The sequence below is a fragment of the Chiloscyllium plagiosum genome, chromosome 22 (assembly GCF_004010195.1).
Source record: "Chiloscyllium plagiosum isolate BGI_BamShark_2017 chromosome 22, ASM401019v2, whole genome shotgun sequence".
Taxonomy (NCBI): Eukaryota; Metazoa; Chordata; class Chondrichthyes; order Orectolobiformes; family Hemiscylliidae; genus Chiloscyllium; species Chiloscyllium plagiosum.
This window is the reverse complement of record NC_057731.1, coordinates 28,152,878-28,174,324: the sequence shown is the minus strand read 5'-3', so window position 1 is coordinate 28,174,324 and position 21,447 is coordinate 28,152,878. Positions and strand designations below refer to the sequence as shown.

Here is a 21,447-nt window from a genome sequence, read left to right as displayed (position 1 = left end):
GTGGGACTAGATTGGGTTGAGATATCTGGTCGGCATGGACGGGTTGGACCGAAGGGTTTGTTTCCTTGCTGTACATCTCTTATGTCTCTATGACCCTATAATTGATTGAAATCAACCTCTTCTAAAAGTGATGCATAAACATTGTACACTTTAATTGTCAACCAGTTCTGCATGCCCATTTTAACTTTCATCATTTTGCTACAATTTCAAACAAAATAAAGAATGCTTCCAGATCCTTTTCCTCAAATTTGTACAAATTTGAACATTCCCCTTCACAGACTGTTAGAACCCACTGGGGTGACATGCCATAAATTGAGCCCCACTTTTCAGAGACATACCAAAATGTAAAATTTGTTATTTTAAATTGGGTGCTGCATACACTTTTTTTAACTTGTTGTCACACCAAGATTCATAGAAAGCACAGACCAGATTTCTATACGAGCCAAGAATTATTACAACTAATCAACCTATCATTGACAGGGAAGCAGATATAAAAGCATTTAACACTAATTAAAACTCTAGCCCTTTTATAAACGCCCCCTTACATACAAACAAATATGTTGTGAAAAGTGATTACTGGCAGAGGTCGAAAAACAGGGAAGTCTTTGCTTCCTAATTCCAGTGTTGAGATTATCCTTCTTCAGCTAGCCAGCCTTAGACTTTGAATGCTTTCACTGGCTTCAAAGAGGTACAAAGTGGAGAAGTTTACATGTGAAATGTCTCTAGTTGATCAATTCAAAAGTCACAGCAACCCCTATTGAACGGAAGCTAACTGGTTTTCAAGTTTAAAATTGATTTTTCTTTACTGCAGAGGACCTCTGCTGGGGAGAACTGCATATAGTGTGTCATTCTCCAATTCCCTATATCTCTAACTTGTTTTAGTTCCAACATGCTCACTTAGCAAAGCATCAGTCAGCTTCATCTGTAAACAATTCATTGGTTTCTGATCATCTGCATATCACAGGAAGCCACAAACAAAAACTGAACTCACAGTAGGCATCAAATTCCTTACTGTGAAATCATGTGGTCCTCCTGGTAAATCTCTGCTTTTAAAAGTTCTTAATTCAAGTCCACAGGTTTTAAAACACCAAAATGAAAAGACAGCCCTCACAGGACTTTGAGTTATGCTCCAGCCTTTCCATGTCAGAACCTGAGTTTTTTTTTAAAAACCTCCAGTCTAAGTGGTATCCCTGCTTTCTCCTTCTCTCCACCACTCCCCAACTTAGCATTTGAAAAGCTGGAAATAGAACTACAACTTTTTTTTTCTCCCTTTGAAGTGCTTCAACTTCATTTTTACATTTCCACTGTATTTTTATTTCAATCTGGTTTAACTGAAATGGAATTTTCACTGATTATAACTCACCACTAAGTGTGGCTAATCCTTCATTTAGGAGCATAGCACATATGGTTGTGGGGACACAATCACCTCTTTTTAGCTTTTGTAGACAAATCCACCTTTAAACTCTTACCAATTCTACCAGCTTGCCCTTAATTAAATCTTGTGAACTCAGGGACACCTTCCCTATCTACAAGAAAATTTTAGACAATTCCAATGCCATTCTGGTGTTGCAGCATGAGAAACCTGGTATCTCTCCTTTTATCATTTACCAATTACTACTACTCCACGATCAATTTTCTATTAAGAGCATGATCCTAACTCACTGTATCCAAACTGTTATGACTTATGGAAACAATGTGGTGGTATTAAGCTCCCATTACCCCTCAGTATAAATAAATAAAAAGATCAATCTTTTGTACAACTGTCCAGATTGAGGGGCTTCCACCAAGCTTCTTTTAAATGAACACAAAATAATCTGTTAATAGTAATACAAACCATATCCTTAAAACAAGTGGAAAAACTGGTTAACAACTAAACTATTATCCAGAATTGGAACTCTCACCTTAATCCCAACACAAATGATACAGTCTTTGTAGAGGGTTTTTATTTTTAAAGGACAAAAGAAATAATCTTGCTGGTCATGGATGTGAAAATAATGGAGAATGTAATAACTGCTCAGTCCAGTGGGTATTTTTCCATTCGCAAAAATCAAACTGTGATAGCTCATGACTAGATGGAAAATCTTCAGTTTGAAATCAATCTGAATTTGATCCTTTAGAGAAAAACAGTCACAGTTCAACTTTTCAAGGCTTATAAAAAGTTATCAAAAACCATTATCAGGTTCCCAAGAACTTCTGCTGACAGAAAGAAAGACAGACTTATAGCTCCAGAAATTTATTTCCTTACTGACCATTTCTATTTTCATAAATTTAGGTGAAGTACAAAAAGAGATGCTTGAAAATCAGTAACAGAAGCCCACAAAGCTTTTCAAGGCCAGATTTCCCAGCAGTCACCATAATCTCCATCTGTCATTTTCCTAAAAGCTTTGCTCAACTTTTCTTCAAAGTCACTTGACTTTCTATTAATAGGTAGAGTAAAGCACATGAACTGTTGACCTCAGTTTCCAAGAGATCATATAGTAATCAATCCAGAAAATTTCCAAACTGTTCCAGATCTTCCAGTTTTTCCAAATTTTTATTTATAGACAATGCATTCCCAACAACATTCATTTCTCAATTACTTTATACTAATTTTTATCACAATGAGTTCTCATCTCAAACTGCAGATTTGTATTAATAACGTATATATGTTTCAATCACATTCACATCTACCTTGTAGATACCATTCTGGTCTAATTTAAAAAAATACTTTTTATTGTAGTAAATGGAAATGCTCATGAACTTTCAGATGCAAAAATGGATTGATTTTTGATAAGTGAATGTTCTCTCCTCCAGTCTAATTCTTGTAGCACCCAAATCTAGTTATGGCATTGGGTCTACTTCCACCTGCACTGTATTATACCTCCATTTGTTCTCCTCAGTTTATGACTGAAAGATTACCATCACTAAGAAAATTTGCATCTCACCATTCACCAGTCCCAATGAAAGGCTTTTAACACCCCTTTCACTTAGGACAGAAACTAGTTTGTTCCATTTATTCACATCAACTTTGACCTCAGGCTGACATTTGAGAAACCTTGAGTATGACATGTATTGTGGTTCTAAAATGCTTATAAGTGTTGATTAGCAATAAATAGGTGGATAAAAAAAAATCACCAACATGATGTGTAGAAGGTGAAACTTGAAGTATAACATCAAGACAAAACTATGTAAGCTGATTAGGGCAACAGCATGACCCAATAGCTGGTAGTTTTACAAACAGGTGACCACCAACTCTTCCCTACTCCCCTAACTTCACATCAACCTCCTAGCTGGTCTAACAGTACATTTGCCCTCTTCATGAAATAATCAGGGGATGGGGTGGAGAAGGGAGATACAGACAGGTGAAGTGCCAACAGGCTAGCTACTTTTTGTTCCCTTAACTATGCTGTCACCTGTTCAGCTCAAACAAATTCTACTTCTCATCAACTGCGACATCCAACTTAACACAATTACTGATCTGAGCAATGATTACACTCAAATTACTTCCTGCTCTATTCTAATGTACCAATTAATATATCAGAAAAGGGAGTGACATAGCGGTAATGTCACTGCACCAATCATCCAGAGGCTCAGCTAATGCTCCAGGGACATGGGTTCAAACTATACTACTGACAGTTGGTGGAAGTTAAATAAATCTGGAATTGAAAGCTCATCTCAACATTGGTGATAAGACCACAGATTGTTCATTCATGTTCTTTAGCGAAATATAACTACAGTCCTGACCCAATCTGGCCTTAATGGAACTCAAGATGACACTTAACTGCCCTCTGAACTAGAACTGCAAGCACCTCAGTTCCAGGTGAATTAAGGATACCTAGCCAATCACACCTACGTTTCATGGAAGAATGATGAGAAAAATGTAATTGTTTGATTTTTGCACATATTTCAATATTTTCCCCAGAACATAAACTACTAAAAGGAGGAAGGTATTTAGGAATAATATTAATTTTCAAAATAAATTATCTTGTTAAGGATCTCAAAAACAAAACTTGATAGTGAAAAGATATCCAACGAATCAGCATTACTCAAGCGGTTTTAGCTAAATAATTCATTATACAAACTTAGAAATTCAACTTTAACCAGGTATTTTTGAGAACTATTTTTGAAATTTGAAAAATGATATTAACCTGAGGGTAGTCATCCAGACAGCAACATCCAAAAGGCTCCTCAGTTAATTTATATTTTGTGCCCCTTCAGGAATTCATATTTGTTTGCATCTTCCTTTATCAACAGATTCATTTCATATAGCTCCTCTAATAAAATTATGGATGTTAGTTTACACAATCTCAAGTACATGTTACAAACAAAAATTAAAATTGTACCATTTAGTTACATGCCCAGATCTAATAAATTTCAGATGACCTCAATGACACACTGACAATGATATTTCATGAATCTTCAAGGGATCTAGTTTAACTGTTGACCACTTTTCCACACAAACCTGAACACATTTTAATCAAATAATTTGATTCTAAGAGAATGTGGTTAGATTTACAGGTCCTGTTTCACAATTAAAAACTTACCAAGAGTTTACTGCCCACCTGTGTGGAGAGAACAGAAGAAACATTTCTAGAGGCATGATACTGTAGACTTCTTCTCTTCCATACTGAGCAGATATAGTAAAGGAAATTGTGCATTTACAATATGGACAGTGTCGTTGGAATTATCACACTTGTGGCCTAACTATGTTCAGATTACTTTTAAAAATATTAAATATCTCAATGCAGATTATATATTTTAAAAGTGAAAGCACTTAAATTGCAAAACCAAACCTTTAAGAGTATGCCTCTCATATCACACTTACAATCCAGTTCTCTTCAGCATTTTTGTGGTGCAGCACTCTATATGATGCATCATCTGACGATACTGTGTTGTACAAAGGCTTATTGTTTGCAAATATTAATGCATAGCAGTTTAAAAAAAAAAGGAGGCACTGAAATTAGTACCTGGTATACCTCATCTAAACATTATACACTATTGCCTCAAAGCCATGCAAGGAATTTAACTCAAACCGGAGGTGAGATTTTGTGGCACTTCCAGAAAACACTTTTCTTTAAAAAAGTACTCCTGATTTTGATATTACTTTGTAACCGATGTATATTTTGCTTACATTTCCATTTTTACCTTTTGAAATATAAAGTTGAAATTTTCTTCATTAAATAACTCATCTAAATATTTCACATCAATGTAGTTTAATCTGTATGGCTGCTGATGTGACAAGTACTGAACATTAGGGATTACATAGATAACTCAATTTGCATAAGATGCCTAGAATGTTTCCAAGAGAAAGTATTTCCTGTAAAGTTCAAAAGTGTTCCAAACAGAATTATAAAATTTAAGTGAGACACATGCAACTGCAATATAATGACCTTATTAAGTGGAAACCTTTGGCTTAGCAGTGGTGCACAGTATTTGCATAGACAAAAAAGTCAACAGCACATTCAGCAACATTTTCACAGCAAGAGTATGTATTTGTGCAACATGAAATTCTTCATTGGGGTTGAGTAAACAATCAACAAAATCCACGCAATTGGTTCTGAACTTAATCTTATGGGAAAAAAGTACCTCATGTCTCCAGGTCACTTTAAATAAATAGGATTATCAGAATAGAATTACTGCCAGAGTTCAGGGTCTAAACTAGGTTTGTAGTCGTGAACATTAGTGAAGATGAGAACATGTATGATGTCTGCAAACTTTAAAACAATAATTTGCCATCTCCATACTATATAGAGTAACAGTCTCTTAAAAAGTCAGAAACAAAGACAATACTTTGGTGAACACTTTCCAACACAACCCAACATCTCTATTTTGTTCCTTAGAGATTTTACTTCATTATAGTATTCAAAAGAATACCTATGCACTTGTTCTCATGGTTTTTGCCACCCATGATGCCCCTTATTCTTCAAATCCCAGTGTACAACCTGTCACCTGACCCTCAGCAACATAATTTGGCATTAAAATCTCTCTCAAAAGAACACATGCATCAGTATTTTAAAAACATTGGCTACAGACCAAAAATGGCTATAATAAAATAAATCTTGAAGGAACAAACCAGAATTTAAAATAAGGAGGTTTTTTTTAAGTGCCCTTGTTAGGAAACCAATATAAGTTGTTATTTTTAGATGCTGGTATACTTCTTTCCCTGTTACACAAGTTCTTACACAACCACATGCAGTACATTTATAGCTAAGGATGTACAGTTTGGGGGAAAAAAGCTTTTTCTCTTAACATTAAAGTAAATTTAGCATTCATAGTTTATTGTTGTCCAACCACGCCAGTTCCGATTTCAACATGGCAAAACAGATCAGCCTTTTTTTGCTGCCAAAGATCAGACCTCAAATGTGACTTCTATTTGGTATCCAAACTTTCCATGATGCACGTCAAACCAGAAGAGTCCAATCTACAGGCTTCTCAGCAAAGTAATACCAATTACTCCATCAGAAACTTTGCTTCATTCATCATCCTCCTCCTCATCTTCCTCACCATCTGAAAGAGAGGTGCATGGTCGTATCTGCCGATAACGATCTAACCATTTCTCCACCATTTGTGTAACCAATGGATGGTTGCGCCGGCGAGAGCTCCTTTGTTGTGCAACAAGAACTCCACCCTCAGTGACACAACAGTCGAGCCATTCCCTTAGTAGCTTCTCCTGCTGGTCCTCATTACCGATCTGTAAAAGAAAAGGAAGCTTCAGCAATTTCAATCAATTTAAAAGTCAACAACAACAGGGCTATTAGCAATGCCTCGAATCATTCATCAGGTAATGGCCAGGGGCAAAAGAAAAAGGTAATTGGGCTCTACCATCTTTTTAAGCCTCAAGCTTCTGTCAAGGACCTTCACAATGCACTTTGGGTTCTATAGTATAGGATTGTGCAGCAGTAAGAGACAGAGAACCAGTCAGGCCATCAAGTTTCTGCCAGTACTTTCAGAGAGCAATCCAATCAGTCTAACCATCCTGCCTCTCAACCTGTTCTGTCCCATTTTGTTTCTCCCAAGAATTAAATTTCCTTCTGAACACTATATTCAGCATGAGAAGCTAAAAATTGTTTTTCTATTTTTTAGGGTAAGTCTGGATTTTAAAAGGTCTATCTTTTTGCTTGTGGGGAACCTTCTTGAATCTCAATTACTCTTTTACCAGATGATGCAGTAACATAGCAACAATACCTTCTGTATGAGTTTACAGATTGTTCATTTAGACTCAGAGGCAGAATTAAATATTTCAACAATATCCACAATGATTAACCCTCTTTTAAACTTGACCCTACAATATACAAGGAATGCATTAATTTCCTCAACAGTATTTAAATTGGCCCAAGGAACAAATCAGTAGAAACTCTTCCAAAATAACTATCTTATATACACAAAAAAATCACCTAAAACCACCTTCTACATAAGTTGTCACAGCTAATGCGTTTTCATTGCACATGCACCAAGCTGGAACATCAACAAATACTTAAGCTATTTACTGCAACTCAATCCCAGATTTAAACTGAACAATTGACAGTGTTCATTTATATTAAATCCACTTTTCCCATAAAGTATCTCCAGAATTTATTATTTTCATTCATAACTTCAGTGATTAAATTTTCCTGGCTCTCAGTTAGTTGAGTATCTTTTGCGGATGCCCAGAATCTATATCAGCAGTTGCCCTGTAATTGAGCAAGCCAGATAGGATTTATGATTGGAGGGACCATCCGAGAGGAGATGACGGGCAGTGTGGCTCAGGTTCAGGCCCCCGAAGGCCTGAGGCCCAGTGATTAAGACAGTCTACACCATCGTCTCCTGGGTCCTGTACCAGGTCACAATACCTAATGCAATAAAACTCAAACCCATGTACAGCATTTTTATATTTAAGCGACACTGTCTATCCAATTAATAGCAACTTTGAACATTAAACAATAGGAAATAAATATTTATCTTTAGGAACCTTCATATTTATTAACAATTTCCTGTTTGTGAGTTTTGACAAGATTTGTAGCTCAGGTTGAGGTCCTGGATGCAAGTTTGCTTGCTGAGCTGGAAGGTTCGTTTTTAGACGTTCCATCAACATACTAGGTCACATCAGTGAGCCTCAGGATGAAGCCTTTTTTTAAATGACATTAATTTTGTTTGTCATCTGTACAGGTTCTCAAATTCATTAGCTGTTGTTTTAGTCTGTTGGTGGGTTTGTAGGCTACTATGATGCCAAGAGATCTGAGTAATCTGGCAGTCATTTCCAAGATGCCTTTAATGTAGGGGGAGAGTGGCTATGGTTTCTGGACATGTTTTGTTGCTTGTTGGGGTTTGTTGCTGAGAAATCGGCAGACTATGTTAATTAGGTACCCGTTCTTTTTGAATACACCATATAGGTGATTTTCCTTTGCTCTGTATAGTTCCTTTGTGCTGCAGTGCATGGTGGCTCGCTGAAATAATCTTCATCTGGTGTCTCACTGAAGATGTTACTTAGTATGATGATGAAATGTCTGAAAGCGAACCTTCCAGCTCAGCGAGCAAACCTACATCCAAACTTTGTTTTTGTCACCAAAGCAGGACCAGTGCTACAGCCTTTTTATCTTGAAAACTCAAGTAAGTTTTTAAAAATCATTTTATCTTTTTAATTAATTCAGTTAGAGAAGGAAAGGGTGCATTTACTTTCAAGAGAGCGGGAACAGTGATGTTACATACGTGACAATTCCAAGGATGATATAATGCAATTGACCAGTTGAGATAAGAATGAAGTTCATGAATTTTTTTTTTAAAATGCCAAATCAAACCAATTACTGAAATTAATTATAATTATTGCAGTATAGCTGATCATTTCTCTGTCACAATTTAAATTTCTGAAATACACATTAAGGTTCGACTATCAACTTCATCCATTTATAAAACCCAGCTGCAGCTTATGATTAAGCTTCAGTTTCTGCCATCTCCAATGGGATGTTACTTATTCCCTTCCCTCCCTTGTCAGAATTTCACATGGACCATTCCCTCCAAGACACCCTGGCCCATTCCGCCACTCCCAACACCCACACGGCACCTTCCAATGCAATCACAGAAGGTGCCACACACCCATTTACCACCTTGCTGTTCAAGGCCCCTAACATACCTTCCAGTACCTACACTGCACTCCATCTCGTCTACTATATTTGCCGTTCACAATGTGGTCTCTTCTACTTTGTAGATTGGGCGACTGCTTTACTGAACACCTATGCGCTATCTATAAAAATGACCACAAACCACCAGCTGCCTGACAGACCAGCACAACACTCTGCTCCCTGGCCAACATTTGTACCTCAGGCCTGCTGCGGTGCTCCAAAGCCCAACAAAAGCTAGAGGAACAATGTCTCATATCCCACCTAGGTGCCTTACAACCTTCAGGACTCATTATCAAATTTAATTTTAGAGCATGAACAACACTTTACATGTCTATTATCCATATCCACACTCCAGGTCCTGTCATTACATGGTTGCTCACAACATAGCCAAACTATTTTCACCCACTCATTGTCTTCATAATGATCCATCTAGCTTCTACCTTGGTTTACTATCAACAATCTCATATCTGTCTGACCTTTCTTGCCTCTCTCTGACCAGTCTCCACCTATCCACACACTCCATCATGCCACCCTAAGTCATCAGCATTAATACCATTCTTTCCCAGCTGCTCAGTTTCGGACTCCAAACATTTTCTTCATAGATGCTATCTGGGCTGTTGAGTTTCTCCACAATTTGTTTTTAATGTTTAAACTCATGATTATTCATCAAAATGTCCATAAAAAGTAATCTGCCTTTTGTTCATTAGCTGAAACCCAAATCTAGTGATGGTACTTATTTACAATAGCCCAAAGTAATATAACATAAACCTGTTAACATTGCATAAACTTAAGTTAGATGTCAGGATTCTCTAATACATTCTAAATCAAGTATTCCAGGTTAACAAGAACAGACAAAAATGGAACACAATGCAAAATTATTTCAAAACAGACACTAAATGTATATGTACCTCATGAGCCGAAAGGAAGTGTATGTGCAATAACTTCCTCTCACTGTCCACCAGTGGCAAAAAGGTAATGTTGACATCATCATCTGTATTTAGGTTGGCGCCAGCACCTCGATTGTCATAGCCAACATTTTCCATCGCGACCAGTGCGGAGAAGTGGCCCCTAGTGTACCCCAGAGCAATAGGGCTTTTCCAACAGAAACTCTGTTCCCAAAGCAAAGGCAAGTACACACCTGTGAAGAGGAGTATCATATTAGTGGGCTAACTTGAAAGTTATTAACAGTGATCCAATAACTTTCACCATAAATATTAGAATAATTGGTCTCTAATGTCATGCACTCATATTTGTTTTTAACCACTGATAACGTGTGCCATCCTTCATTATTACCATGTATTTATACAACTCCCTACACTTTGCTCATTTACTGGAGGATCTTAGGATGCATCTATTCATATTTTTATTGTTTCATTGCCTTCCTAACAGAATACAACTTTCAAAATGTAATGTTTGTGACTTGCAATTCTCACCCCCACACACATCTTTGAGAAATGCCAAACTGTTCTTTAGCACTCCTACTTACATAGCTGAAAAATATGTCTGGACACAAGGTCAAATTCCTAATGGACGTGGTGTTGCCAGAAGGAAGGGTTGCAAATGTAACTGATGTTTATAATCAGGTCAAATAAACCAATCAAAATGTTACAGTGACTATTTACACCCTGTTCTCAGGACTAAATTACAATGTTTGGCATATGTTCTATTCTAAGCTAGCTAAGCAACTTGCTTGAAATCTGTTTGAAAAAAACTGATGCAAAGATTAATAGTACCCAAAACAGCAACTACACATTTAAAAGGCTTAGATTTATGCAAGATTTATGCGCATGCACCCATTGGGTATTAACAGTAAGAGTAGCATGCTGATTTGTATAACGCACATTGTATTAAAAAAAAAATCAACAAAGTAGAAGAGGAAACATTTTTATCACTAAATGTGACAAATATATACATTATTACATTATAATGACAAATGTTAATTGCTTTTATTAAAAATGTAATTATTCACTAATATAAATAAGGAAACTTTCAGTTAAGTGATCTTTCTAGAATTCTGTGGTTATTAACTAATCTACAATATTATTATTTTGAACCCACTACAAAATAAGGAGTTGTCTCAATTTCTAAAAGAGTGAGGGACGTGAATAATGGGAAGTTCTGTTAATGTACAAAACTGATTAATGCTCAAGGAGCCAAAAGGTAGCACCCGAGCAAGAGACTGGTAAGACAGACAGTACAGCCATCCGCACTTATTTAATGCTACTCTACATTGGGAACATTTTTGCAATCCAGAACAGAGTTGGCATCAATAATATTTCCAGTGAAGTTGATTGACTGGTTCTACATTAGAAGAATGTTGCATAAACCCACTATCCCTCAAATAAATTGTTGCATAGTTGTTCTTCTCGGAATCCAGCTAGCAATAGACAAACCAAGTTTTCTGATTGATGAGCTAAATATCTTAATTTAAAATTACCTTCAGAAGTGAGATTTTATGTATGAGCAGATCAGTTCTGCGAGAGTTGCCCTGATCTTAAACCATTAGTCCAAATCAACCATTACACAAAATATTTGATAATTTCTGGCTAAACAACTCATCAAATACCATTTTTTTTTGGACAACTGAGTGTAGTATTGAAACAACATCTAATACCTGTCTTTATGACTCTCATGTTTAACTACAGAAAAGTGCATTAATGACTGTATCATTAACCTCATTGTCCTCAAAACTCAATTTTACTAAAAACATATTTGTTAGGAGAATGTTAGTCATCTTGAAGTTTTAGATTTCTCAATAGCGCAATCAATGAAGTACAAGATAGATATACCACTATTGCAAGGCAAAATACATTCCTTACAAGATCTAGTCATAATGTGAGATAAGAATGCAGGAGGAGTTGGTCAGTAGGATTTCCTCGAAGTAATGCCAGTTTTCCAAAAACTCTACATTCGAAAGTTTGGGAATAGGAAAATTGAGCCGTCATAGATTCAATTATTTTTGCAGCCTTAAGAATTATCAGCATCAATTCATTGTCAGCCACTGTACAGCAATAATTAATTAGAGTCAAAAGGTTATTGTTTTAAGCTCCTCTTCCAAAGATAAAAAGCACAAAACCCAATCTGTTTATAGTTAGGAAGACAATGCTTGCAACAGATCACAGAACAGTTGATTTTCATATTTGTAAACTCCTTACCTTGAAATCGTGTGTACCCTAGAGTCTCACCACGAAAACTCTTGTAGTATTTCACTCCATAAACTATAATTGGTCGGCGAAGAATGTGAGCCAGAACAAAGATGTGAGTCTGTTCTAGACTGGCTCCAGGCTGAAACATGTTAAAACAATTACATATGTTAAAACACCCTATCAAAAATTGCATTACCTTTTGAATAGGACAGAAAAGACAAGATAGATTTTCAGTATACCCATTTGGAAAAAAATGTACATTTCATTATTGAATGTTTCATCTGTAAATTAAAGCCACTTATAATACAACCCTAAGCAGACGTAGCAGAAAAATTTATCAGAGTTTGCTGGAAAGAAAGAAAATATACACATTTTTGCAAAACGTTTACGCATCTGGAAGCTAGGTTGGCTGGTTTAGTAGTCTTGCAACAAACATACTATATATAAACAACATACATCACCAGCAAGCATTACTTCTTGGTAATCGGCAGAGGATTATTTTCACTGTGATCGTGTCACACAGCTAACCCTTGGTGACAACGTCAGCTTGGACACTTGATTCCTGGTATCAGCAACACCTGCTACGAAGTGAAAAACCTTCTAATGACAGCAACATATGGCAATAGGCCATACCTCATCTCAAGCATTTAAAATAACACTGCTGTAAATACTACATGGACACTTGGGGTGCTGGAAAGATCACAAAATAAAGAATCTTTTTTTAAAGAATCAGATGGAAGTTTGTTGAAATTTCAACTGGCAGCCAAAGCAATGAACAAATCAGTACTTAAATGGTTGCCTCTGGCAAAAAGCTCCCTTAAGTTTTCATTTCTGCATTAGGGTGTCAAGTCACTTCAATTTATCGATTCTGACATGTCCATCAGACTTTTACAAAAGACAATTCACATTACTTGGTTATAAATTTGTAGCAAGTAAAACAAGAACATGACTAAGCATAAGCTGTGACATCTGGGGATGCCCTAAGTATCTGATATGAATGAGTGGCATATACAGAGCTATCCGTCCAACCTCAATTTTAATATTATAGAGAACAACTATAGGCAACTCCATTTTAATGTAGATCACTTATAACAAATTTATTCATACTAACTACTTTGGGTTCCAGTCATTTCCCATACAATACACAGTCTGTTCTGATAACACAATAGTGCCATTCCCGTGCGATCCCGCATTATAACAAAATCGCATAATAGCAGCACCATTTTAACCAATGGGACTGGAATATGTTGTAGCCAACACAAGTATGATAAGTTTGCGTTCTATGAATAATGGTCTAAATTCTTCAATCACGTTATAGCCAATTCGCATTAAAGAAATGTGTATTACAGCAGAATTGATTCTTCTTTGGAACTGCAAATTATCCCTCACCAAATCTTCCATAATGTTTGCTTTTTCTTTCTATCCTGGGATGTAGGAGTTGTTGGCTAATGCCAGCATTTAATGCCTATCCCTCATTGTGCTCAAGATGGTGATGTGAGCTGCCTTTATTAATTGGTGCAGTCCATTTGGTATGGGTACATCCATAACGCTGTTCAGACAGAAATCCCAGAATTTTGACCCTATCAGGGTGGAGGAATGGAAAATATAGTTCTATGCCAAAATGGTAAGTGCCCTGATAAGGGAAAACTGCAGGTAGCTTTCTCAACCATATGCTGCCCTGGTCTTCCAAAGTGGCAGACATTACAGATTCTGAAGATATGTATTCGTTGGAGTTTAGAAGATTAAGGGGAGACTTAATAGAGACGTACAAAATAATACATGGCTTGGAAAAGGTGGATGCTAGGAAATTGTTTCAGTTAAACGAGGAGACTAGGACCCGTGGACACAGCCTTAGAATTAGAGGGGGTCATTGCAGAACAGAAATGCGGAGACATTTCTACAGCCAGAGAGTGGTGGGCCTGTGGAATTCATTGCAGTGGAAGCCGGGACGCTAAATGTCTTCAAGGCCGAGATTGATAGATTCTTGTTGTCTAGAGGAATTAAGGGCTACGGGGAGAATGCTGGTAAGTGGAGCTGAAATGTGCATCAGCCATGATTGAATGGCAGAGTGGACTCGATGGGCCGAATGGCCTTACTTCCACTGCTATGTCTTATGGTCTTATAATTTTGAGGGAGATGTGGAAAGGTGCTACATTGCAGTTGATCAATGGCGATGGGAATGAATGTTAAAGATGGTACATATGGTACTAATCAAGATGGCTGTTTTGTTCTGGATGGTGTCAAGCTTTACTAGTATGGTTGGAGCAACACCCATCCATAAATATGCCATTAAATGACTAACTTGTGCCTTTTAGATGGTGGACAGGCACTGGGGAATCGGGAGCAGAATTTCACCACAGAATTCCCAGCCCAAGACCTCATCTTATAGCCACTGCATTTAGATGGCTGCTCCAGGTGTTCCTGGTCAATGGTAAACCTCAATGTTGACAGTGGGGAATTTAATGATGATAAAGTTATTGAATGTCAAGAGAAGACAATTAAAAGTTCTTTATTGTTGGAGATGGTCACAACCCAGTGCCTTTGGCACAATGTTATTTGCCAATCACCAATCCAAGCCCGGAGTGTTGTTAAACATTATTGCCTTTGGACAAAGATTGCTTCAGTATCTGAGGAGCCACAAATGGTGCTGAATGTTACACATTAAACATTGCAGCATCTGACTCTATGACACAGGGGTGGTCACTGATGAAGCAGTTAAAGATGGTTGGACCAGTGCTGTCTTGACAATGTGATGACTGGCTTCCAACAAACAAATCATCTTCCTCAATGATGGGTTTGAATCCAACAACAAAGTATTTCCCCCATTCCCACTGCCTCCAAATTTGCCAGGGCTTCACCTCTGGGGCTCTTTTATTAATTTTGGACTCAGGCTGAATAAGGTTCAAAGTCAAAACCTGATGGAACCTGAATTGCCAGTAAGCAGACTGTTGCTGCCGCCTATGTGCTGCTTGATAGCATGGTCAATTACATATTCCATTCCTTGGATGATATTATGTAGACTGACGGGAGTGCAACTGGCTAAGTTGGAGTAGTCTGCTTTTTGTAGATAAGACAAACCTGGGCAATTTTCCATAGTTCCAGACAGATACCAGTGTTTTAGTACTGCAAGAGCTTGGCTAGGAGCAACACTGCATCTGAAGCATAGACCTTCAGCACTTCTTCAAAAATGTTGTCAGGACCCACAGCCTTTACTGTATCCAGTGTCTTCATGTGGTATCAAGAAACAGCTGGCGCGAATCAAATTGGGTGAACACTGGCTTTTAATGTGGGAAACCCAAGGAGGCAGAGATGAATCATCCATTCGACACTTCTGGTTGAAAATGGATTCAAATGCTTCAGTTTTCTTTTTGCATTGATGTGTAGATGTCCCCATCATTGGGCTTGGGGATGTGTGAAAACATCTCCTTTAGGAGTTTAGTTGTATAATTCTGCACCACATCTAGCTGTGAATGGTGGTGCACAATGTAACAAGTCAAAGATAGTGATGTAACATGAATTTCAATAGCTCACATTATTTATCAAGGTAACAGCAAGATGAATGATCATCATCAACTTTGTCTCAAGTTGTGGCATTTGTTCACAATCAGCTTTGCAAAAAGAGTGTCCCGGCGCCTATCAGATAATGTGAAACTTCCGTATTTGTGTAGTAGTCAGTTCTTCTGTAACACTATGGCTGTATTCTTGTGAATACCTGTGTTATTTTGCTTTATATTACTTGATACTTGGCAAAACGTTTACAATTTGAAAGCCTAGCCCAAGTGTATAACTTCACACTACAATCAGCAGAGTTTTTTCAGAAGTAGTTTTCAAATAGATGCAGTTATTAGAAAACACTGAAATCTTGATATCAAATAAATCTATTTAATACCTTATACAATTCCCCAATACTTAAGAAAAAAATGTTATGTCTTATCCCTTGAAGTTACCAACAATTCACATTAGCAACTGGATTTATTAGCTGAATTTCCACCTATGCTGGAAGACCAAAGTAATTTCAACATGCTAATATTTGAATGCACATTTTAAACAAACACGGATATAATTTATTTACTCAGAGTAAAGCTTGTAACTGATCAGTGATTTATAGCTAGCTACACAACTGGTGTACCTAACGCAAGTTATCCAAAACTTGTCAAACATTTCAGTTATCATGTTGAAGAACAATTTGAAAAAAGTAGTTAAAAGAACAAAAGCAGTTAAAACACTGTTCCATTGTTTGTAGATTTGTCCAGAGTTTATGAACTATGATATTCCTGTCCTCAGATCAACTGCAATCCTGTTCTACCCACAGCATTATTAGATGCTCATATTATTCAGAATTCTATGAAGTCTTCCAGTATTCCTAGCAGTTTATTAATGAAACAATTCTTCTAAAACAAGATTAATTTCATGCCTTTGAGTTATAATCATTTCATTTGCACAAATATATTTATCCACAAGGTCCTATAATTATTATCATGGCAAATACATTAATACTCAACATTATCCATTAGTGCAAAATTGATATAATTTATGGTTTTAGTTTGAAACAAATTCTGTTTCTGTATCTTGGAATTCTGAAAACATTATGCATAAAATCAAATTTGACCATTAATTCTATAGTTACAGTCCAATTGTCAGAGTGATTGCCTCAATAGTTAACTGTAGAACTGGATTAAATAGATAATTACGGCTTCGTTTCTGAAAAATGAAAAACAGGTCTGAAAGGTCTTCCCATTTTAATCTGGATGCAGGAGCTCTCCTACAGACAGCACCCAGTCCAAAAAAGACAAACAGTAGTTTAATGCAAAATTATACACCCAAAATAAAAATCTACTTAAAGATCTCTGAAGACAATAGAAAATTCACTATTTACCTGACTGGCAAGGGAAAGAATGAATGCCCAGTCCTCCTGCCACTGCTCTTCTCGCAGTGAGAAATGTAACCCAAAACTCTGGGAGTACCAAGACTCCCATTCTTTCCAGCGTGTGTAAAACCTGACAGGGCAAAAAATAATTTCACGATGATAAGTTTTTTTCCTTTCATGCATGGTTTTCAGTTAATCTACAAAATGTGAAAAAGGTTAAATACCCTCCCACTATGACAGCCTATGAATTGCATGCATTGTATGTAATGGAAACTAGAGTTTTCCTGGAACAGATGCCCAACTACAACTGAAGAAATAAGGCGACAGTTAATAATTTACAATTAGAAGAATTAGAATGCTCTGGAATATACAGAGAAAGGATGGCACTGGACATTAGCATCTAAATAGCACATTAGCTCATCCAAGTAGTGTCAAAACGTTAAAAATTGCTTTTAAAAAGTTCAATCACATCTGTAAGTAAACATGGCTCAGGTTTTTAAAAATATCTTTCACAGGATGAGTGTATCAGCGGCTAAGGAAGATTTTGTTTTACATATACCAAATCATCCTAGAGAAAATTAAAGTGATTGTGCACCAGCTTTGTGAACCACTGAGGTCTTTCTGATGCAGGTACAAAACAATACTATTGAGAAGTGAGTTCCAAGACCCGGTGACAGTGAAGGAGCAGTGATACACTTCCACGTCAGGACACATGCATTTTGGAGAGAAGCTTATAGGTGACAGCATCTCTGTAAGTTGCGACCCTTATCTTTCTAGAGCAGAGGTTATAGGTTATGGAGGTGCTGTCAAGACTGTGATGAATTAAGGGAACATCACGAAGAGAAGAAAATTAGATACTGTCTGGTTGGAGATTAGTCAATACCCAACATTTTTGAGATAGAAATGTTTCTTTTGCTTCAGTTAAAGCCTGAATGTTATCCAAGTCTTGTTGCATATGGACATCGCTTTGCACAAAATTTATGATAATAAAGTTGATCAGTTTGTTGCAAAATAATCAGGAAGGAATATCAACCATATCCCAAGGAAACTTAAGTGTTTTATGACTTTTAGCATCTACTAGAATAGGCAAGCGGGATCCTAGTTGAATTGCTCAACCATATAACAGATTTTTCAACAGTGTAGCATTACCTTAACACTGTATTTAAATATAAAATTACATAATGTTCTCAGATGCTGGAGTAGGAATAGATCACAACATTTTGGTTTGAAGGAATCAGTGCCAGTACAGAGGTGAAAGCAATTTGAATCATTTTTATATTTCAATTTTTTTGAGCCACACTGTATGATTATCAAATCCAATTCCAAAATTTGAAACACTTGCAGTTTTAGATGGTTAATATCAAGTATATTTCAGAGTGCAGTCCAATGTATGGAAACCACTGCATGGAAACCCAATTTGTTCCAGCAGTTCACCCAATTCCAATATACAGAAAAGTGTTCGAATTGAAAGCAAGTTGAAAATGATACCAGAACAGAGGACATGGAGGAGTAAACCATTGAGCCTGCTCCATCAATTGGGAAAATCATGGTTGATCAGGTGATCTTGATTCTATTGTCATCTCTGCCCTTATAAACGCTGTCCAAAGCTTTTGGGGAGTGGGGGGGGGAGAAACGCATGTATGTGCGCATATCATTTTAAAAGGGGGCCTTTTTATTCTTAAACAGTATCTGTAATGTTGGTCTCTCCTCAAGGGAGTGTATCACTATGTTAAAGAGCCCTCCCCACCTCCAGAATTTTGCATCTTTCAATAAAATTACCTGTCAACCAGAAACTCCAATGGATAAAGGCCCAACTTTTCAATTTAGTGTCATAAGAGAAGGTTCTTTATCAGAGTAATAAGGCATATTAATGTTCTGTTATCTGCAATCAAATTCTCTTCCAAATAACAAGACTAAAACAGTACACAGTACTCCAGATGCAATCTCATCAAGTCTCTGCGTAAAACTGCAGTAAACTTCCAAATTTTAGTATTCCATTTCCCTTGCAATAAATACCAAAATTTCCATATGCTTCTTAACACTTGCTATACATGTATACTAACCTGCTTTGTAATTCATGTACGGAGCGATCAGAGTGTCCTGGTACAACTGAGTTCTGCAGTCTCTTTTCACTTAAATTGTATACTATTTTCCTATTCTTTCTGCAGAAGTGGAGGTCATGCTCACGTTATTGCACTTAATATGTCAAATATTAACTTATTTCCTTTTGAAAATCCTCAACTCCACAAAGGCAGGAAGGCAAATGATCAATCTTGGTGTCATCAGCAAACATAGCCAACACATTCAACCAAGTCATTGATATTGTTGAGGATCCAGCACTGATACCTGTGGCACTCTACTAGTTATACCCTCAGATTTATTTATTTGTATTCTCTGCATTCTGTTAAGCTAAGCAATCCAATATGCTAATACATTTTCCCCTACATTACGAGCCCCTACATTAATGTCACTGCCTTCCACGTAGCACGTTAAATGTCTTTGGAAATCCAAGTATACATCTACAGGTTCAACTTTATCCACCTTGCTTGTCACTTCCACCAATAAGAAACTATTTGAACTTCCTTTGCAAAAAATCATGTTCAGTTTGTCTAATTCTATTATTTATTTTGAAATGTCTTAATATCTCTTCAATAATAGATTCAAGTAGTTTAGTTATGCCAGATGTTAGGTCCTATCATTTCCTGCTTTCTTGATAAATTGTATTACATTTAGTATTTTCTAATCCACAGGGACTCTTTCAGAATTTAAGAAATGATGCAAGATTATAACTAGCATCTTTACTGTCACAACAACTACTTCTTTTAAGAGCCAAGAAGCTTGTCAACATTTGGGTCTTTTAACTGTCCCAGTGCCTTTTACATGATGATGAAAATACTTATGGAAACAACCTTTTTTCATATCTTTTTAAGTGAACATCCCCTCATACTCCACCTATATTTTTTGTTTAAAAAAGGGTCATATCTTTGTTCTTAGAATCTGTCCAATCTTCCGACCTGACACTAATTTTGGGAGTGTTGTACAGTGTTTCTTTCAATTTGATACCATCCATAACTTAACCATAGATTTTGCAATCTTCTCGGAGATTTTTGTCACCAGGATAAATCTTTAGAGTTAGAGTTCAAGATCTTAAGACCTTTTAATTTCATTTCACAGTTAACTTTAGACAATTCTACCCTCATATTCTTACATTGCTTTATCAGGTTAAAACACTAATTGTTATGTTCACAATTCTCATATTTAAAACTGAAAGTGAAACATTATCATGTTTCATCACTATCACCTAAAAGGTTCCTTTACTACAAAGTTATTAATTCTGTCTAATTGCACAGTACCACATCTATAATAGCCTGCTCCCCAAATGGCACCAAAACGTAAGAAGAAATTGGGGTGGCAAAATATAATTAAGATTATACCACAAAAATACACACAGGTTGAAACAAAGAAAAAGACCACCTGGATCAGTCAGTTTGTATTTGGACTTAACTTCCATACAAACAATCCCAATCACACTTCACCATTCTAATGTACTCAATGACAAATTGTTTATCAACCACCAACTCAAAGTGAATGCTAGCCATGCAATTATTTAAAAAAACAAGTTTCTCCTGACCTCTGCTCTAAATCTCTTGCACTTAATCTTGAATAAAAAATAGTTCAGGACAACACTAAGGGAAAAACAAATATTTTAAGTATAATTCAGTGAAAGGAAACAATTCCAGCTAGTTTTAAAAACCCTCCTTGCCCTTTTTAAAAACAAAATGCACAAAACCTAGTAATTCTAAGGGAAGTGATTAGATAAAAGATACCCCTTTATTCAGGGACCATGCCCTGAGGTCCAAGCCTCTTCCATGAGTAGAAACATCCTCTCGGCATTTACCCGGTCATGTGCCTTAAGAATACTGCATGTTTCAATGAGATAATCTTTAATTTTTCTAAAGTCCAGTGAGTAGTGTCCCAACTGTTTAGCCTTAGCTAAGAGAGTACTTTTGCATACCTCGGAGCTTCGCTGTAGAAGAAAAATGATCAAAACTATTCTTAAAATCCTTACCAGTGTGAACAGTCATGCAAGCTGTCATGAAGAGCTTTCCGAAGAACCGAATCTTTATCGTAAATACCCCACGTTGCTTGTAGCACCGAATCAAGCAGGCAGTCACCTGCTGTGCGGTTCCAAAGAGCATATAATCGACTATCCAGCCGGCTTCCTAGCTCCAAGGACCAATTTATAATAGGTGATTCTTCCTCTAATTCTATAAATGTATAAGGATTAAAAACTTAGCTTAAACTATTTGCAAATTCAAGCTTCACAAAAAGGTGCACTTATAAAATAAAACTCATTTAC

The 21,447-nt window shown here is 36.7% G+C and overlaps 1 protein-coding gene across 1 annotated transcript in view; it reads right to left on the bottom strand.

The window, feature by feature from the left end:
* Positions 1-5,173: 5,173 nt before the first annotated feature.
* zranb1a (zinc finger, RAN-binding domain containing 1a) overlaps positions 5,174-21,447 on the bottom strand; it is a 33,632-nt gene continuing 17,358 nt past the window's right edge. The window contains exons 5-9 of the mRNA XM_043712632.1: positions 21,157-21,355; positions 17,097-17,217; positions 12,230-12,359; positions 9,983-10,212; positions 5,174-6,670 (exon numbers count right to left, since the gene is read on the bottom strand). Of these exons, the coding sequence (XP_043568567.1) occupies positions 6,452-6,670; positions 9,983-10,212; positions 12,230-12,359; positions 17,097-17,217; positions 21,157-21,355 (899 nt within the window). The 3' untranslated portion in view covers positions 5,174-6,451. The remainder of the gene's footprint in view (positions 6,671-9,982; positions 10,213-12,229; positions 12,360-17,096; positions 17,218-21,156; positions 21,356-21,447) is intronic.